This window comes from Prunus avium, chromosome 3 (genome assembly GCF_965620075.1).
Source record: "Prunus avium chromosome 3, drPruAviu1.hap1.1, whole genome shotgun sequence".
NCBI lineage: Eukaryota > Viridiplantae > Streptophyta > Magnoliopsida > Rosales > Rosaceae > Prunus > Prunus avium.
Genome location: NC_142286.1, coordinates 1,029,482 through 1,048,838, shown reverse-complemented (window position 1 = coordinate 1,048,838; position 19,357 = coordinate 1,029,482). Strand labels below are relative to the sequence as shown.

The window sequence follows — 19,357 nt, the reverse complement described above, 5'->3', positions numbered from 1 at the left end:
AACAACAACAACAAACCGAGCTCTGAATTTCTCCCACAACTCTTCGGAATTTCATCCAGTTTTGGGATCAGACGATAATTCTTCGGAATTTTACGACGATGGTGACAATGAAGAAGAAGATGGTGATGGCGATGATGGATCTGGGTAGGGGGGTGTTGGCCGGGAGCGTGGTACGGTTTAAAATATTCTATTTATATAGTATAGCCGAGCGGCTATACTTTTAACATATTCTATTTGTAGGGTATAGCCGCTCGGCTATACATTTAGAATATTCTATTCATATACATTTAGAATATTCTATTTATATTGTATAGCCGCGCGGCTATACCGTTAACATGTTCTATTTAGGGTATAGCCGAAAGCCATGAGATTCTATTTCTTCATCCATCTCAGAGTTTAGTCCACCCAAATTCTCTCTCACCCCCTCCTCTCTCTCTCTCTCTCTCTCTGAAATTCCAAGAAATTAAACACAAGAAAATGGCGAAAGGTGAACGCAGGGTGTTGTTGGTATTGGGGGACTACGTGGAAGACTACGAGGCGATGGTTCCATTTCAAGCACTGCAGGCATATGGAGTTTCCGTTGATGCCGTCTGTCCTGGCAAGAAAGCTGGTTATATCTGCCGCACAGCCATTCATCAACTTTCTCCTGCTCACCAGGTCACCCACCTCTGCTTCTTTTGCCTTTTCCTTTGTTTATTTTTAATGAAAAACGTTTTCTTTAGCCTCATTACATCACTTGAGCACTGTCAATTGGTATTTTCCTTGTTCTGTAATCAAGCACACTCAATTATATTGAAGATTGAATGCTTACTTCACTTGAATTTGTAAACCCAAAACAAGAAATTTGTCTCAAAGATTGAAGTGCTTACAATTCTCACATATGGGATTATGTTGCCTCCTCTAAAATTTGGAATCTGTTGGGACTGGAAATTAGTTTGTCAAGTTTAAGAACGAACATCACGCTTTCAAGTATAGTTTTTTGCATCGGCCAATCGTTGGTAGCCTTAATTATAGACAAAATGAATAAGTTTTATTGTTGATTAGAGCCACTCTATTAGATTGACAAATAGCAATCCGTAGGTTATCGTTCTAGGTTGTGTGGACAGCGAGACTAAAGTAAGCTCAAACAAGAACACACGTTAGGAGTTTTGTTAGAGTGCTTGCAGCTTGCTCATTCATGAGCTAGAGAACCGACCTGTATTGAGCTTGAGTTCTGGGGACAAGACAAGACAGCGTGAACAAATTCTTGGCTCCAACGTCACTGCGTACACCATATTCAATAAACAAAATTGCATTCGTGCCCTCGTCTCTAAGTGAAAATAATCTGATAATGGGCTACCTAGGTTTGCTGAATCGTGATCTGTGTTTAATTTACAAATCTTCAAATGCTATACGTCTTTCTGGTCCCCCTTTGTTTTAATATGTTTTTTGGTTTTCTGTATTTTTTTCTTTGGTTGCAGACTTATTCTGAATCACGTGGTCACAATTTCGCACTCAATGCAACATTTGATGACATTGAATTTAACAAATATGATGGATTAATAATACCAGGAGGACGGGCACCTGAATATCTTGCTTTGGATGCGTCGGTTTTAGAATTGGTGAGAAAGTTTTCTGACTCCGGAAAGCCAATTGCTTCGATTTGCCATGGGCAACTTGTCCTAGCAGCTGCAGGCTTGGTTAAAGGTAGGAAGTGTACGGCCTTCCCAGCTGTCAGACCTGTACTTGTTGCTGCAGGTGCTTATTGGGTGGAACCCGAGACCATGTTGGAGTGTGTTGTTGATGGTAATATAATTACTGGGGCTACATATGAAGGCCATCCTGAGTTCATTAGGCTTTTTGTGAAGGCACTAGGAGGTAACATAACTGGTTCAGATAGGAGGATCCTGTTTCTCTGTGGGGTAAGTTTTATTTTCCTTCGTAGTGCAATGAGAAATATGAAATTGTGATGCCGATCAATTTTGAATATATATAGTATCGTGATTATCACTGTCCAGTATTTGTTTTTTAATGTGCATTGTTCATGGCAAAATATTCTGCTGAAGTTAAAATCTTTAATATTATGATTCAAATTGCAGTAACCCAGAATAAACAAAAATGAATGAATAAGGTGAAAATGGTGTATATGCTCTTGAACCTGTCTTCATGAAGCGTATACATTTGACACACAATACATGCCATATGTCAAAAACTTCTTCGTATAATATATACATGCATGAATGGGCATAAAGATAAACTGAAAAGAAGAGAATTGATGGAGATTTGCCCTTTTACAGATACTTCTGAAAGATAGTGAAAATAACCTGAATAGGCTTTACCAGATTTGCCACATTTCTGGTGTGATAGGGTTCCATCATTCATTCCTATGTGTTTTTTCAATGTTTTGGTGGTATGCTTCATTGGCCTGCCTACCTGGGTCCGTTGCCCATTGGAATTCTTGTTTGTCAGGTCATTTGTGTGAGTTGTGAACTTTTGAAAGTAAATCCAAACATGCATACTGGTCATTTTTCAAGTTGTTTGAATTATTGATTCTAAACATGATACATAGACAACTACATCCTTTATGAATTTTAAAAGACTCCTTTACTTTAATTTTCCGGAAAGTTAACTACTGAAGAATTTCAATTCCCCCCTTCCCCAAAACTGAATACCTCCAATACCCAAGCCAATTAGGTCTCCAAATTCGAAATGCTACTACTGCCCTAGACCCATAAATTAGTTGCTGTCAGATTTCATAAGAACCTATTTTCATGAAACCAGTTGTTTGTTTTCCCTTTAAAACCAAATCCTTTGAAGCATACCTAAACTTCTCTACCTACAATGCCAAAAGTTATACAGCTTGACAAGCCTTAAAGCCCACCACGTTTTGTAAGCTGGTTATTTAACAGTGATAAGATGGTCCATAAATCAAGATTGGCTACTTGACAAACCTTAAAGCCCCGTCAATAACAACAGTGATAATGGTCCATAAATGAAGTTTGGCTATGTGTCACTGTAAATCTAGTAAACCCCTTGACAAGAACGTTAAAGCTGCATGTCGTTTGTTTATGAACTAATTGTTATCTATGTATTATTCTAGTCAATGATCAAAATTTTATATTTCTCACAGTTACTAAGCATCATTCACTTTCTCTCCCTCAACACTTGTAGGACTTCATGGAAGATTATGAAGTAATTGTGCCTTTTCAGTCTCTTCAAGCTCTAGGATGCCATGTTGATGCAGTGTGCCCCAAGAAGAAAGCTGGTGAAATCTGTGCAACTGCTGTCCATGATTTTGAAGGTGACCAAACCTACAGTGAGAAGCCTGGCCATAATTTCACTTTAACAGCTGACTTTGAAGCTCTAGATGTCTCAAGTTATGATGCTCTTGTAATCCCTGGAGGTCGAGCCCCAGAATATTTGGCATTGGATGAGAAAGTTATTGCATTAGTGAAGCAAATTGTGGAAGCCAGGAAACCAATTGCATCCATCTGCCACGGGCAGCAGATTTTAGCTGCTGCTGGTGTTCTACAGGTAAGGTTACTTCATTTCAGCCAGGCTACGCCTTTGTTTCCATAAATTTGATCCGAATTTCAATTTGGTCTATATTCTTTAAGTTTCTCAATCAAATCCGACTATTTCCATATCGTTTCAATTCGGTGCGTCGTCAAACATAGTATTGATATTGTTAAAAATATTACTGACTTTCTATAATTCCATGTGATGCCACCAAAGGAATTGCTCCAATAATTGGGTTCAACTGAAACAAAGTGAAGCTGTAATCCCTGTTTAGGTGGCAGTGTACTTTTATTGTATCTATAGCTCATCTTTTAATAGGGATGGGTCCCATGTTGTTGGGATCAGTCCCATGCTGTCCAGAATTTCAATCTAAAGTCCAAGTTGATTTCTGAAACTAAATGAGTTGAAAGTATACAAAATGCAGAAACAATAATATAAGTTAATTTGTTAGGTACACAAACAAGGACGCAAAATCCTCATCAACAATCCAAAGTCATATAACAAAATTGAGATTATAAATTTTGGAATTTTAAAGTCCAAGCATGATATGGTAGATATGGGAGATGCTACAATAAGGGGGATCTGAGTGGGGGCTTTGAGTGAGGGGTTCAATCCAACCATCCAACCATCCAATCATAAAAAAATGTTTTTAGTTCAAAATTTCCTTTATATTATTGGATAGTGGTATTGAACCCCTCACCCACAACCCCTCATTATAGCATTTCCATGGTAGATATACATATATAATGTAGATTACATAAAATTTTAACTTCTTACGCTTTTTAACATCAACTAAAATGCTAGAGTAAAATTAATTTTTTGTGTGGGAAGTTAAACATGTTTAACCAAAAAGACAATACAGATAATCTGTGGATTTACTTGTTCTTTTACTCACTATCTATGTAGTTGATCGTAAATTTAAATGTTTGTTCTATTGTGGGTGTTGATGAGCATGCTTGCCAGTTGGTGCATGAACATTTGTGCTGTAATATAGAAGTCAGGAGGTGTGTACTGTAATGCAGAATTCTCTGAAGGAATATATGAAGCAGTAAAAATCTATGCTAGATGGAATGGTTTAAGAATGGAGTAAAACAAGAAATTACCTAGTAAGGAAAACCAAAAGGCTTGGCTGAGCTAGGCAGTTTCAGTTTTTCAGAAGGTGTTAGGAAGAGTTGGGAGTATCATCAATTTTGTAAGAGGGTTGATTTACTGAGTGAGTATTTAATGACAAGGTAAAAAAGAAACCACCTTGAAGTTGTAATATGTTTGCCTTTTGCTGATTCTTCTGATTGAGGGTTGATTTACTTATTTTCACATTATTAACTTTTTTTAATCATGTCCTAATTGTTGTTAACTGGCTAAATTTTAGGGAAAGAAATGTACTGCGTATCCAGCGGTGAAGCTTAATGTGGTTTTGTCGGGAGCAACTTGGCTGGAACCCGATCCAATAGATCGTTGCTTCACGGATGGAAATTTGGTTACTGGAGCAGCATGGCCGGGCCACCCAGAGTTCATTTCTCAGTTGATGACATTGCTTGATATTCGAGTATCATTCTAGTTGCTGTTTACCGGGTCAGCTGCTTGCATGTACTATATGTAATTCATGAAAGAATAAGGCATGCATGTTGTGTTATGTTAAGGTGACGTTTGTATATATGAGGGAACAAGGACACTCTGGTTTTGATAAGTATATGCCATGTTCCATGCAAGTTTGGTTGTGGATGAAGCTTGTATTATACTACTTATGCTTTAGAAGGACACTGATTTATTAGTCGTCGGTTCCCTTGGTCTCAATCTCTCACACCGTACACCTTGAAGGTTTACCTGAATGAATATCATGTTGTCCAGAGTTGGCTTGTATTTTCACAATCATCCTCCTGCAACTGAGAAATGAGGATTGACATGATATTGCATTTTCTTTTGGGTCAAGCAATATAGTTTGTTGACAAAACCAGACCTCATAACAGAAAGCAGAGCAGCTGGTGAAAAATCAACATGGCAGTCACGATAAATCAACGCGAATGCTATTCAAAACGAAATCAACCGTCTTTTTGGGAGAAGCAAGATATCAAACTCTATGATTTTGGCATGACCTGTTAGAGATAAACATTACATTATACGTCTCTCTTTCGGGACATTAGCTCGGAAGCATTGACTTTGCACTCGGTTTGAATCTTTCCTTAAATAATTTAGACTTATCACTTGGTCGGTGCCGGTGAAGACGACAAAAAGCATATCAAACTTGGATATTGTTGGTGATGGCTAGAAACTGAAAAGAAGAGAGGAACGAATAGGGAGATGCTACGATAATTGAGTACGACGTGTTGCTCAAATTGAGTGCGACGTGTCTAGCTGACTCTCCAGAAACCTCCGGAAACGCTTTTGTGAGTATTACTATTACTATTAAGCAAGCAAAGCAGAGCAGCTCAAGCTATGACCTACCTTGTATTCAGACTCTCAGACTCTCATACTTTCCGACTCTCTCTCTCTCTCTGAAAAACTCTCTCTGAAAAAGAAGAAAGAAGAAAGAAGAAAGAAAAAGCAAGAAACAAAAGAAGGAAATAAGAAAAGAAATGGGGAATCCGAAAGGCGAGGAGCGGAGGAGGAGGGTGTTGTTACTGTGCGGGGACTACATGGAAGATTACGAGGCAATGGTCCCATTTCAAGCACTGCAGGCATTTGGAGTCTCTGTTGATGCAGTTTCTCCTGGTAAGAAAGCTGGTGATATCTGCGCCACTGCCATAACCATTCAAGTAGAGTCCACTGATCAGGTCACACTCTGTCTTTCCTGTTAATTAATTTATTTTGAACAACCTCTGATGAGTTTGAGTTTGAGTTTGAGAGACAAGACAAGGAAAGAAGCTTGAATTCACCTAACCCTTACTCTTGTTTTCATGTGTGTGTTGTGTTTGGTTTTCTGTACCTTTTTGGTTACAGGCTAATACCGAATCTCGTGGTCACAATTTCACACTGAATGCAACATTTGATGAGATTGAATTTGACGAATATGATGGTCTAGTTATACCAGGAGGACGATCTCCTGAACATCTTGCTATGAATGCATCGGTTGTAGAATTGGTGAGAAAATTTTCTGACTCCAGAAAGCCAATTGCTGCTATTTGCCATGGGCAGTTGGTCTTAGCAGCCGCAGGCGCTGTTAAAGGTCGCAAGTGCACAGCGGTTCCAACTTTGAGACCTGGATTGGTTGCTGCTGGTGCTCACTGGGTAGAACCAGATACATTGTCAGTGTGTGTTGTTGATGATAATATAATTACTGGGGTCACTTATTATGGCAATCCTGAGTTCATTAGGCTTTTTCTCAAGGCACTAGGAGGCAACATATCTGGTTCTGAGAGAAGGGTCCTCATCATCTGTGGAGTAAGTTTTCTTTTCTTTTTCTTTTATATTGCAATGACAAATATAGGACAAAAAGTATGCTCAAGTTCAAGTGACAACCAACCTTATTATTATCAAAAGAGAAAGGGGAGAAAGCCCGAATTGGCTTTACCAGTTTCGCCACAACTAGTTCATCGATGAACTATTTTTATCTACATTACATCATGGTTTTAGGCTTTTAGCCAATGATTAAACAGTTAGATACTAATCATCATCATTTAATTGCTCCCCTCCCCAATATTTGTAGAACTACGCGGAAGATTATGAGTTAACTGTGCCTTATCAGACCCTTAAAGTTCTAGGATGCCATGTTGATGTGGTTTGCCCCAAGAAGAAAGCCGGTGATACCTGCCCAACTGCTATCCGTGATCTTGAAGGGGGCCAAACCTACAGTGAGACACGGGGACATAATTTTGTTTTAACAGCTGACTTTGAATCCATAGATGCCTCAAGTTATGATGCCCTTGTACTCCCTGGAGGTAAAGCTCCAGAGTTTTTGGCACTAAAGGAGGATGTTATTGTACTAGTGAAACAATTTATGGAAGCCAGGAAACCAGTTGCATCCATCTGCCATGGCCTGGAAATTTTAGTTGCTGCTGGTGTTCTGCAGGTATGGTTCTTAAAGAAAAAACATATTTCCTACCTGCATTTAGTGGTTAAACGTTTGTCACTAAAACATAAATATAATGCTTCGAGTTTTAATGCTACTTATTAAAGAAAAAGTAAAACAGATTGAAATACTTTATCGATTGTACTTGAAAAGGAAGAAAAAAAGGTTACATCTAGTGCCTTGTATTTTGGTTCTGTTGAGCTGATCTGTTGTGACCTATTAACCTCTCAATTGTAAATAACTATTGGGAAGAGGGAGGTGAGTGCTCTTTAAAATCGCAAACGAGATGATATTTTTTCTGTTTCTTTTGATTAGTGGTTAATGTAGTTATTTTCTGATTATTCGCTTTTTAGCATGTCATAATTGGGTATATTTCAGGGGAAGAAATGTACTGGATACCCAGGGATTAAGGCTCGTGTGGTTTTATTAGGGGGGACGTTTGTGGAAGCGGATCCAATAGATCGTTGTGTCTCTGATGGAAATCTGGTTACCGCAGCAGCGTGGCATGGCCAACCAGAGCTTATTTCTCAGTTGATGACATTGCTTGATATTCGAGTGTCATTCTAGGCACCCTTTACCAGGTCAGCTGCTCCAAGTAATATATGTAACTCCATAAACGAATAAGAGAATAAAAGAGAAAGAAACATAGTCAGACACTCCGTGTAATTCAATAAAAGAATAAGAGCATATGTTAAGGTGATGTGTGTATCTGTGAGGGAGCAATGTTGCTCTGGTTCTTCTCTTTATGTACCAGTTGTGGATGGAACTTTTATGTTTGTAACTACGTAAGGTTCTTGATTATGATTTTTATGGAAATCCTTGAATCTGCTTTCAGATCTAGCGTTTACATTCCTAGTTTAATGATTAAAATCTATCCTTATTTCGAAAAAGAAAGGCTCCGGAGGATGCAAATGATCCCACCATAATAAGATGCCTTCACTGTTGAAAATTGGCCCAAATTGTATTGTTAATTGTGTAAGGGCCACTTTATTATTGTTGTTTGCTAGCTTTCTTCATTTGTCATGCCGCGGGCTTTTCAAATGGGGAAATGACGGCACATGCCATCTTTGTTAAAAGGCTGGAGACAAAGAGATGGAGTGGGTTCCAGCACTTGAGTGATCTACACCTACATCAATTGGAATCCATCTTGGTGGGCATCTGTGGCTAACTTTGTGTAAAAGCTTTGGGCATTTCCTTTGGGGAGCTTCTATAGTGAGGGGAAAGTTATAAGGGTTTTTTTTTAGGGGTATGTTAGAGCCGTTGGATTTCATCCAACGGTGAGTTTTTAAAAGAGGGTGCATGTAGAACCGGGTTGAAATCTGACCCGTTGGAAACCCAACTTCAGTTGAAGATATTTCCCTCTCTGAAAAATTCAAGAACACAATCCTCTGTTTTTGAATGTAACGCAAACCCAGAATTAGAAAGATCCAAAGCTCCCAAACCCTATAGTCGCTACATTGTCATCAGCTCCTTGGGAGGCCTGCGATCTATGGCATCCTCGGTATGACGATTAATGGCTCTTATCTAGCTATTGCCCTGTTTTGATTCTATGGCTGAAGTGAAAACCCCTTCTCTTTTTCGTTCAGCACACGAGATTCCAGATGAAAGCAAAGTAGCATATCTGGTTCTGTAGCTAGACGCCGCAGCAGCATTTGTTCCTCGATTGTGGTAGAGATGGAGTCTCCACTACCAAAGAGTCTTCTCTAATGTCCACCACATTCTCTTAAGCTGATTGACTTCGGAGCTCCCGCTTGAGTTTGAGAGGTAAGTTTACTGTTGCTGGATTGATTTTATTGGGTTTGGTTTGTTTTTTGTGAGGGTGAGAAATTCGTCATTTGTGGCATCAATAATGCGTCATTTCTGCGGTCAATAATGTGTTATTCTGCCGTCAATAATGCGTCAGTTTTCTGTCAATAATGCGTAATTTCCTTATGAATATTCAATATATTTAGTTGATTGTTTTTGGTGGGGGTGGAAAATTATAAAATGTAGGTAAAAGATCCTAAACTTAGGCTTAATGGCATTAGGAGTAAGCATTTGGAGAGGATATTGGGAGAAGTTCTGTAATTGCTGGTTTGAATTACATTTGTGTTCTTAGTTGAACATGTTGGTTCTAATGTCATTTTTTCCAGATTATTGCACAAGAGATGACGTAACTATTATTAAATTTTGTGTAATAATGGCTCTTACAAACAAGCTAGGCTATGCGTCTTTTTTGTGTCAATTTGGGCAATGTTTTGTGTAAGTGGAATGCATTGATATGTTGTAATGCAGTAATGATTGATTAATGAATTAATATTTGCTATGCAGTGATATAGAAGTAGTTCAAAAATATATGTGGGTAAAATGTCTGGGGGCTCAGAGAGTGATGACTGTGTAACAGCTAATGGGATGGTTTACATTCCTGAAGTAAGAAATGAGGAAACACCAACGGTTGGGATGAAGTTCGACTCGCTTGACCTCGCTTATAATTTCTATAACAGATATGCATTCTTGGCTGGCTTTGGTATTCGACTTCATTCCAGCTTTCGGGGGACAAATAAGAAAGAGATTCTGAGGAAAGAATTTGTTTGTTGCAAAAAAGGTGCATACAGGAAAGATGAAACTCGGGAGAGAAAAAGACAGCGGGGAATAAGTAGATGCAATTGCAAAGCTAAGATTGTGGTTGTGAAGACAAATGGGAGCAAGAAGTATGCCATCTCTCTTTTTGCAGAGGGACACAATCATAAGATGACAGCCTCAGAAAGAGTGCATTTATTGAGATCACACCGTCGTATTTCGGATTCTACAAAAGTACTTACAAAACAGTTGGGTTCGGTTAATATCCCCATTCATCAGAAGGTAAGTATTTTCGAGGTGCAATCCGGAGGAATGGATAAAATCGGTTTTATCAAAAAGGATATTTACAATCTTGAATGTAGTGTGAATGGGAAGCTGAGGAACCACGATGTTGAACTAGTGACCGAGTATTTTATGGCTGAACAGAAAAAAAATGAGGCTTTTTATTTCAAGATTGAGGGAGATGGCGAAGACAGGTTTAGTCGATGTTTTTGGGCAGATGCAACTTCTAGACGGGCATACCGGTTGTATGGAGATGTTGTATTCGATACCACATTCAACACGAATCGATACGACTTGACATTTGCACCAATATTGGGAGTTAATAACCATGGTCAGACAATTGTCTTAGCATGCACATTTTTGAGCAAGGAAACGACTGAGTCGTTTATTTGGATGTTTGAGGAGTTTAAGAAAGCCATGCAAGGTGGCGAACCTAAAACGATCATTACAGATCAAGATGCGGCCATCACCAGAGCGATTTCAATAGCCTTCCCGACTACATTTCATCGGCTTTGCATATGGCACATCACATCAAAGTTCCATGTTAAGTTACCACATTCTGCTTATAAAGAGTATTGGCGTGAATTTCAGAAAGCCATATGGGATACTGACAATAAGGATGAGTTTGATGCAAAGTGGAATATTGTGGTTACAAAGGCTGGTTTGACTGACCATCAATGACTAAGTTCAATGTTTGATTTAAGGGAATCTTGGGTTACAGCCTACGCACGGGACTTTTTTGCCGCTGGAATGTCAAGCAGCCAAAGAGCGGAAGGTTCTCATGCTTTCTTCAAGCAATACATATCAAGGAGAAATTCGTTGATGGATTTCATAATACGATTTGAGAGGGCACTTTCCCATCAACGTCAAAAAGAGTTAGCTGCTGATCACGTAGATGCATTTGAAGTGGCTCAATGTATTCTACCAATGCCAATGAACAAACAAATGGCTACCTTGTACACAAGGGCAATGTTTCAAAAGTTTGAGAAAGAACTAATACAAAGTACAACATGTTTCCTAGAGCTCAAAACAGAGGATGCTTCAAAAGTTGTCTTTAATGTGAGCGAAAGGAAAAATTGGCAAACAAGAGTGGCAGAAGTCGTATATGTCAAAGATTCTGACCACGCATCGTGTAGCTGCAAAAAATTTGAATTTGTTGGGATTATTTGCAAGCACATCCTAGCATTGTTCAGAAGGGACCAGATTGAATATATGCCCGATAAATATATTTTGAAAAGGTGGAAGAAAACTGCGAAAGCTGGATTGGTGTCAAATGCAAATGGCAACGAAATTAAAGACTCTGCAGATCCTGGTCTTTTAATAAAGCGGAGTACAATGTCCCGACTTGCTTCAGATGTGGTTGAGGATGCATTAATGTGTGAAGAAGGATGTGAGCTAGTGTCAGAGACTCTAAAAAGTTTGCGGGTGAAGTTGAAGTTGTTGAAGGATGGACCAAGTAATAACGAAGTTGGAGGGTCTAGCTCTCAAACACAATATATGAAAGACCCTAAGAGAGTAAGGTGCAAAGGAAGGTGGAAACAAGTAACGGGAGCAAAGGAAAAGTCAATGAAGCGAGGGATTCGACACTGTCGGGAGTGTGGAGACATTGGTCATGATAGAAGACAATGCCCAAGAAATTTGAACACACCGTAAGATGTTAAAACTATTTATAATAACACCTAAAATTTGAATAGTTAAATTTTTTATGTGCTTGTGTTTGGTGTTTATGCAGGACATCACCGTCAAACAATGAGGAATCAACTCCAATAGATCTCAGTGACCCATTATTCGACGAATTTTACAGGATGCACGGACCTACCGAATGATTTATGTTTGTATTATACAAAGGCTGGTTGTTATGAAGGCTAATGATCAGGTTAAGTTTTCTATATGCAGTTTATTTTATTTGTTTGTTCATGTCCACTGATAAGCTTTTACTTTGTCCACTGCTAATTGAAATGGAAATTTGGTTGGTTTACTTCTTGCATGAAATTTGGACACATGTTAATTTTACATGTCTTCTCCCTATTTGAAAATTTTCATAGACATTTGATAAAGTATCAAATTTTGAGTTTTGTGAAGAAGCAATGACTTTTACCATGTACAATGGGTAGTTTATGCTGAATTATGAACGAGTGACACAGATTCATTGATTATATGACAGGGTAATGTAGCATTTCCAGCATGGAGCTGTTGTTTCCATCAGCAGTAATGATTTCCAGCACGAATCATTTCTAGCAACACTAATCATTTACAGCAGCAACCAATTTTTCCTAATGTTATGTTCTAGTGCTTGACTGGTTATTAAGATCTGACCTTGACTATGAAGAAATATTGGTGCACGAGTTTGTAAACATTCGTACCTGAAGGATACTTGAAATTTGCACTATGTTGGAACACAATGATTAGAAATCAGCGTGTAAAATACAAACTACAATACAACATCTTCTATGCATGATAAGTACATTGCAGCTAATCACATTTCGAATGCTTGAAGAATATTAAAGTGTACACCAACATTTCAACTACTCGTAATTTCGCACACACAAGAAAATTACATTGCAAAGCATTTTATGTGCTCCCTCTTAGCAATATCACGATCACCCCAACCAACTGAACAATGGTAGCCATATTCACTCGGTCGTATGGGTCAGCTTTTTCCGAGCAGCTTGCAAGTGCTTATGGTCACTCGTGTCCCCACTCATATAGACGAAATAAATATTCAGCAATATTTGTAATATTTTGTTATATAAATAACCCATAAATCATTCACCATAGAATGTATAGCACATTGGCATGTAAAGTGAATAAGGAGAGTGTTACTTATGACTGACGTGTCAATTTTTTGAAAAAAGTACGCCATCTGTTTAATGTGAAGGGACATGATAATGCGACTTTACTGATTCCCAACGCGTGGTGATATTGACAACTTATTGAATAATATTTCAGTTTTTGCAAAATACAATTTTAGACACAAGGAATTGCAATACATAGTCCCAATAATTATATATGAAGCAAATGAAAGTAATACTTGTGTTATTATAAATTAGATAATGAACATTAAGGAAATATACTTCTAATTTGTCCTAGTTATATGTTGTTGTTTGTACTGTTTCATGTCACACTTTTTCTATCTTTCTTTATATTATATGTTTAGGGAATCCCTCAAAGCAACATATACTGTGAAAAATAAAATATTGTGTGAAGTTCTAATCACTCATATAGACTAGGACAAATATTCAGTACTATTTCAAAATTGCTTGACTGGTGTCAGGCCATCGAACGATGTGATTTGACATGATAGAGATATTTACTACGAACCCAAGACGGAGCCATATTGACAACTTATTGAATAGCGTTGACATGTTCAAAGATCTAGATGCACGCACCCATGATGGCTTCAGAGCATTGTCCAATTATTATATATGTGGATTATTATAACAAAACAGATACGTTTACAGCCTTTTATATGAAAGGAAACTAATTATTGTATTATTAAAACTTAGATAATTAATATTAGGGAAATATACTTGTGATGTTGGTTGTTGCAAAATATATAGCTAGGGTTAAGAGGAAAGTGAGTTATCTAAAGGCATTCAAATTTTTTCTTTATGAAATTGATGATTTCTAGCTTCCCCTAGTTGTATAACGTCACAAGGAGGCCGGAGTAATTTTCGGGGCATTTTTCCAATTTTCCTACAATTTATTTAACTTTTTTCAAGATTTTTGCACTAAAAAAAGCCAAAATAATCGCAAGATGACACCTGGCGCGATTTGAGCGCATCACCTTTCACCACTTGCACAAGTGTACGTCAATACACATGGCCACATCCTTGGTTTTTACCCTAAATTCTTATTTTATTGTTTTTTCTTATGAAATTCATAACTAAATACACAAAAATGATAAAAATATTCCGAAAATTGATACGAACTCATTGACACTTCATCTTCCTTACTGAATTCCATGTTTCATGGTTACACTATATTAGTATTTTATTATTATTTACCCTACATTATTATTATATTACTTTTTAGCCTCTACATTTGTTAATTATATTTACTCGAAATTATTATTTATATTGTTATTTTGAGTGAGAATAGACCATTTCTGGTGTTAATCAGTTTCTCTCTTCTTCAATTTGTTAATTTTTTTTTCCTTTATTAGGGTGAAGGGATGTTTTGAAAAATAAAAAGAACAAATTACATTCCAAGTATTGTATAACATCAGAAAAAAGTCCATGAATAACCCATTATTTGTATAGCTTAATTTACTGCATCCAAACATTTCATTCATTCATACAAAATTGACGAATTACTGACGACTGACATAATGGTCCCATAAGATAGTTTTACATTGCAAAGCATATTATTTGGTCCCTGTTAGCAATACCACGATCACCCCAACCAACTGAACAGCCGTAGCCGCAATTAGTCAGTCGTATTGGTCGGCTTCTTCCGAGCAGCTTTGACGTGCTTATGCTCACTCATGTCACCACCATCGTCTAGTATCTCTCTCACAGCATTAGGGGATACATAGTCCCAATTATAACTTGTATGAGTAGTTGCCGCAAATGCTCGGAAATTTTCGAATCCTTCGTTGAATGCCATCTCCAGTTCACTATGGTGCTCTTCGCATCGCATATGGTCCATCAAACAATCTTTAATTTCATCATTCATTACTGTATCCAACTCCTCTGCTTTCAACTTCCTTGTATGACTCAACTTCAAGTACTTGTTCTTTTGGGAGAACGCTTTGTTAACTCTAATGTTAAGATCAGCCAGAATGGCCTCGTCTTCAACACATTTCTCGTGCCACGAATTGATCAGTCTGGAATTATAATCTAGCTTGCTACTGACTGCATGTATTGCCTCTAATGGATCATCGGAGTCCCCCTCACTCCCAAATGATGTTGAAAATGGAAGGGGTCGGCGAGTACAACGTGGAAATGGAGCCTGCAACTCCAATTTTTCATATTCGACTGTGTTGTTAGCGCCTGAAGAGGATGACATGCTTGAATAATCCTATTTGTTTTTAGAGGATGAGGATTGCATATGCAATTTCGTTTGAGGAAGGGGACATAGCTTTATAGACCAACATACTAAAGCTTGCGTGTAGTCAACATATGTACTTTATTTCAATTTTTAAAAAGAGGTGTCAGGTTTTGCTTTTCAAGCATGTCAACCTCATTACACCACTGTTAGTGGTTGAAAGAAACTCAATGGAAGTGACATCTAGTTAGTGAACCCAACCACAGTGGTTAGGATTAAACTTAGATTGTATCAGACAAAAAATTAATTTATACATTGTCAACCAAATATTTTTTGGCGGGAACCTTTTTATTTGTATTACTATCACATCCTTCATAGAAACTCTCCCTCCATGAAAAACTGACTCCTCCACCGAATCTCTCTCCATCGACTGAAACTCTCTCCTCCACAGAAACTCTCTCCCTCCATAGAATGGATTTACTAACCAAGTTTGATGTAAGCATAATAAACACCCCTCCAAACAAAGACCGCCTTCGACACGCAAGTGAGTCACCAGATAAGCAGTGTCACATTCCTAGACAGAATGACCATTTTGTTGGAAGTTTTGAGTCTGAAAGGGTTCTTGGATTCTGGAAGGAGAGGCATCTTCAACTTGGTGATGAAATCCAAAGGGCAAGGGCACGTTTGGAATTTGTTGAAGGCCAAATTGAAGATGACGAAAGGCAGGCCAATCTGGATAGGGCGAAGTTGCAGCGCGTGAAGCGTAGACACAAACGACTTCGGAGTGTAGTTGTTCAAAAATACAAGAACTCATCTAATGCAGTGGAGTCAAAGAAGCGTGTGATGCAAGCTGGATTCGACTACTTTCGGTCCTATGCAAAACTCGTCGTACCCGGGTTTGATTGGTCATCTATTACCTTTTCCGACGTTAACAAATATACTCACCAAAGGAAGTAACCATTTTGGTTATCGTGTTTGAGCAGAGGCAAATCAGTGGAATTGGAATTTTCGTTCAACTCTGCTTCAAACCTATTTTGATTCTTACTATTATGGAAGATTTCAACCTTCATATTTTGATGTCTTTAATGATGAGAACACGTGATGCAACGTGGCCATCTACTTCAGTCATATGTTGCTGCCATGTCCATTTTTGTGTGATCACGTATCAGATTTGGACATGGTTGCATCATATGCAATGTTGCCTTTATTTATTATATGTTAGGGCAAGGTTTATGGAAAAGCATTTGTGAGTGCGTTTGTGACAAGGTTATGTTATTGTTTTTTTGTACTGGTTCATCTCCTACTATTGTTTTCTTCCTTTATATTATATGTTTGTGGAATCCCTCAAAGTTAACATACACTGTGAAAAAAATGCAGAGTGAATATATAATCACTTATATAGACTAGGACAAATATTCACTAATATTTTAAAATTGCTTGAGTGGTGTGAGGTTTTTCAAAAAAGTATGGCATTATTTTATGTGATTGGACATGATGGATATTTTGTACTGATTCCCAATGGACTACTTATTGAATACCTGTGACGGTTCATAACTCTAGACGCAGTTGCATATGGACTACTTATTGAATACCTCTGACGTGTTCAAAGCTCTAGGCGCAGTTGCAATGATGGCTTCAAAGCAGTGTGCAATTATTATATATGTACATTATTATAACAAAACAAAAACAGATTATGTTACATCCTTATATTTGAAAGGAAACTATTTCTTGTCTTATTACAAATTATATAACGAATATTAAGGAAATATACTTGTTAAAGTGAACAAACATATATACTTAGGGTTAAGAGGAAAGTCAGTTCTCTGAAACAATTTGGATTTTTTCATTGCGAAATGGATGCTTTATAGGTTCCTCTAGTTTTATAACGTCACAAGGAGGCCGGAGTAATTTTCGGGGCATTTTTACGATTTTCCGACTATTTATTACAATTTGTTCAAGTTGTTTGCACTAAAAAACCCCAAATAATCGCAAGTTGACATATGGTGCGATCTCAGTGCATACCTTTCACCACTTGCACAAGTGTACGTCAGTTGCAACCAAACATTCTTGCTTTTTACCCTAAATTCTTATTTTATTGTTTTGCCTTACAAAATTCATAACTAAAAACACAAAAATGATAAAAAAAACTTTCGAAAATTGCTACGAATTCATTGAGGCTTCATCTTTCTAACTGAATCCCCCGTTTCGTGGTGACGCTAAATTATTAGGATATTGTTCTTTACCCTAAATTATTATTATATGACTTTTTACCTTCTATATTTATTAATTTTATTGACCATAATTTTTTTTTTTTTGTAATTTTGTTATGCGAAAAGACCATTTCAGGTGCCAATTAGTTTCTCTCTTCTTCAATTTCTTAACTTCTAATTTTTATTAGGGTTAAGGGATGTTTTGAAAAAGTAAATGAAAAAAATACATGTCAACCATTGTATGGCATCAGAAAAAAATTAGTTTAGGATATGATAAGTGGGAAAATGTCTTTTCCAAGCACTGGTGAACAGACAGCTCACTCCATGCACGCCTTTTCGTTTACCAAATATTAAGATTGTAGTTGGGCAAAATATCTATGTCAGTAAAATGTCATATTACCCATCTCTGATGTCAGTAAGCATTCAAGTATACAAATATATATACGTAGATTTATATATAAAACGGTTTATGACTGCACAAACACCAGACAAAATACATTAAAACCCAACATTTGGCCAACGTAGCCAGCCAACGTAGAACTGAAGAGAAGCAAGTCCAGAAAGCATAAAAACCTTAAAAACATACTACAACTAATTATAAGGGTATGGATTCCCTGGCACAACATACACACGCATTACCTTGAACCAAAAAACACTCTCACGGTGCCATTTGCATCGATTGCAACAAGTCCAGAACGAAGGATTTATCTTTGCTTCAGTAGGCCAGCCTTCAATAAAAAAACACCATTCGTTGTTGTTACAAGCGCTGCAATGATTGAACTTAATGTTCCCATAGTAAAACATATCTACGATATGTCTTGCAACATTCCAAACTCGGCTTAATCTTCGTCTCAAAGCATCCCTGGTTCCTTTCATATCAATGTTGTTACGTTGATTCAAAGAACACAAAAATTCTAATGCATCCTCTTTTGACTGACCAATTCCAGACATGCCAAGAAGTTCAACTATATATGCCGCTTCCATATGGCCTGCCGTGGCTGCGATGCGCATCCCATACAACGCTTCCACGTTACCATGAATGAAAAACACTTCGAACGCCTCTCTAAATATCGACTCAGGGTTCTCGCAAGCTCTGCATTGTTGCAAGAAAAGCTGGACCGCAGGATTAGCATGGTACCAGCTAGGATGATCTGGGTACTTAGCCATTGAAATGGTGTTCCACACTTGTTGAGTGTTTGCCAACGTCCGGAATAATGGGCACATAGATGCCATACGGAAGAGATCTTCTGAAGATTGGGTTGCCACGTATAACATCACTTTAAACCAAGCCAACTCCGGGATGAAGGCTTGGGGCATCTCCAAATGGATATGCTTCCTTCTCTTTCCTCCGACTGTAGTGAAATATTTGGAATTCATGTGTTTCTATTTTTTTGGAATGGAACGATTTGAGGAGTGGAAGAGGGGAGAAATGAGAATAGATGGGGTTTTGGTTCTGTTATAGGGTGTGTTTGTTGTACCGTTTGGAAAATGTGTTTCCACTTGAGGTTTTTCTCACTTGACCCTTTTTAAAGAAACTGAACCAACACCCTAAAACTAGAGAAAAACAGAAGAGAAGGAAAATGTCATCGAAGTGCAAAGTCAGACAATCAAAAAGTAAATTAAGAACCTATATGCATAGCCATTTTTAGAATTTTCCCGCCCCTTTTATGTCAATGAAACAAATGTGACGGATTACTGACTAGTCACAGAACGTCCCATCACATAACTTTTAATTTTCCCACACCGAAATATAGTAGTAATGTTATTAAAATGTGATGGATGTTTATCCAACTAGTTGGTTTAATGAAATATA

General features: G+C 37.7%; 4 protein-coding genes across 5 annotated transcripts; 3 read left to right on the top strand and 1 right to left on the bottom strand.

The window, feature by feature from the left end:
* Nucleotides 1-376: 376 nt before the first annotated feature.
* Nucleotides 377-5,269, top strand: LOC148295409 (protein DJ-1 homolog D-like). Its single transcript, XM_088250122.1, has 4 exons — nt 377-657; nt 1,461-1,901; nt 3,151-3,513; nt 4,868-5,269. The coding sequence occupies exons 1-4, from the start codon at nt 478-480 to the stop codon at nt 5,054-5,056; spliced, it is 1,173 nt and encodes a 390-aa protein (XP_088106248.1). The 5' UTR covers nt 377-477; the 3' UTR covers nt 5,057-5,269.
* Nucleotides 5,270-5,909: 640 nt separating this feature from the next.
* Nucleotides 5,910-8,338, top strand: LOC110765120 (protein DJ-1 homolog D). Its single transcript, XM_088250119.1, has 4 exons — nt 5,910-6,269; nt 6,436-6,876; nt 7,142-7,504; nt 7,883-8,338. The coding sequence occupies exons 1-4, from the start codon at nt 6,072-6,074 to the stop codon at nt 8,069-8,071; spliced, it is 1,191 nt and encodes a 396-aa protein (XP_088106245.1). The 5' UTR covers nt 5,910-6,071; the 3' UTR covers nt 8,072-8,338.
* Nucleotides 8,339-8,451: 113 nt separating this feature from the next.
* LOC110758115 (protein FAR1-RELATED SEQUENCE 5-like) lies at nt 8,452-12,791 on the top strand. 2 transcript variants are annotated; one of them, XM_088250121.1, is made up of 3 exons: nt 8,452-9,268; nt 9,815-11,994; nt 12,078-12,791. In XM_088250121.1, exons 2-3 carry the CDS (start codon nt 11,036-11,038, stop codon nt 12,169-12,171), a joined length of 1,053 nt encoding a protein of 350 aa, XP_088106247.1. In that variant the 5' UTR covers nt 8,452-9,268; nt 9,815-11,035; the 3' UTR covers nt 12,172-12,791. The 2 variants fall into 2 exon arrangements, with proteins under 2 accessions (XP_088106247.1, XP_088106246.1); XM_088250120.1 differs by lacking the exon at nt 12,078-12,791 and having other exon boundaries at nt 9,815-11,234.
* A 5,344-nt stretch (nt 12,792-18,135) lies between these two features.
* On the bottom strand, nt 18,136-18,861 carry LOC148295408 (uncharacterized). Its single transcript, XM_088250146.1, has one exon. It carries the CDS (start codon nt 18,859-18,861, stop codon nt 18,136-18,138), a length of 726 nt encoding a protein of 241 aa, XP_088106272.1.
* Between the last annotated feature and the right edge of the window lie 496 nt (nt 18,862-19,357).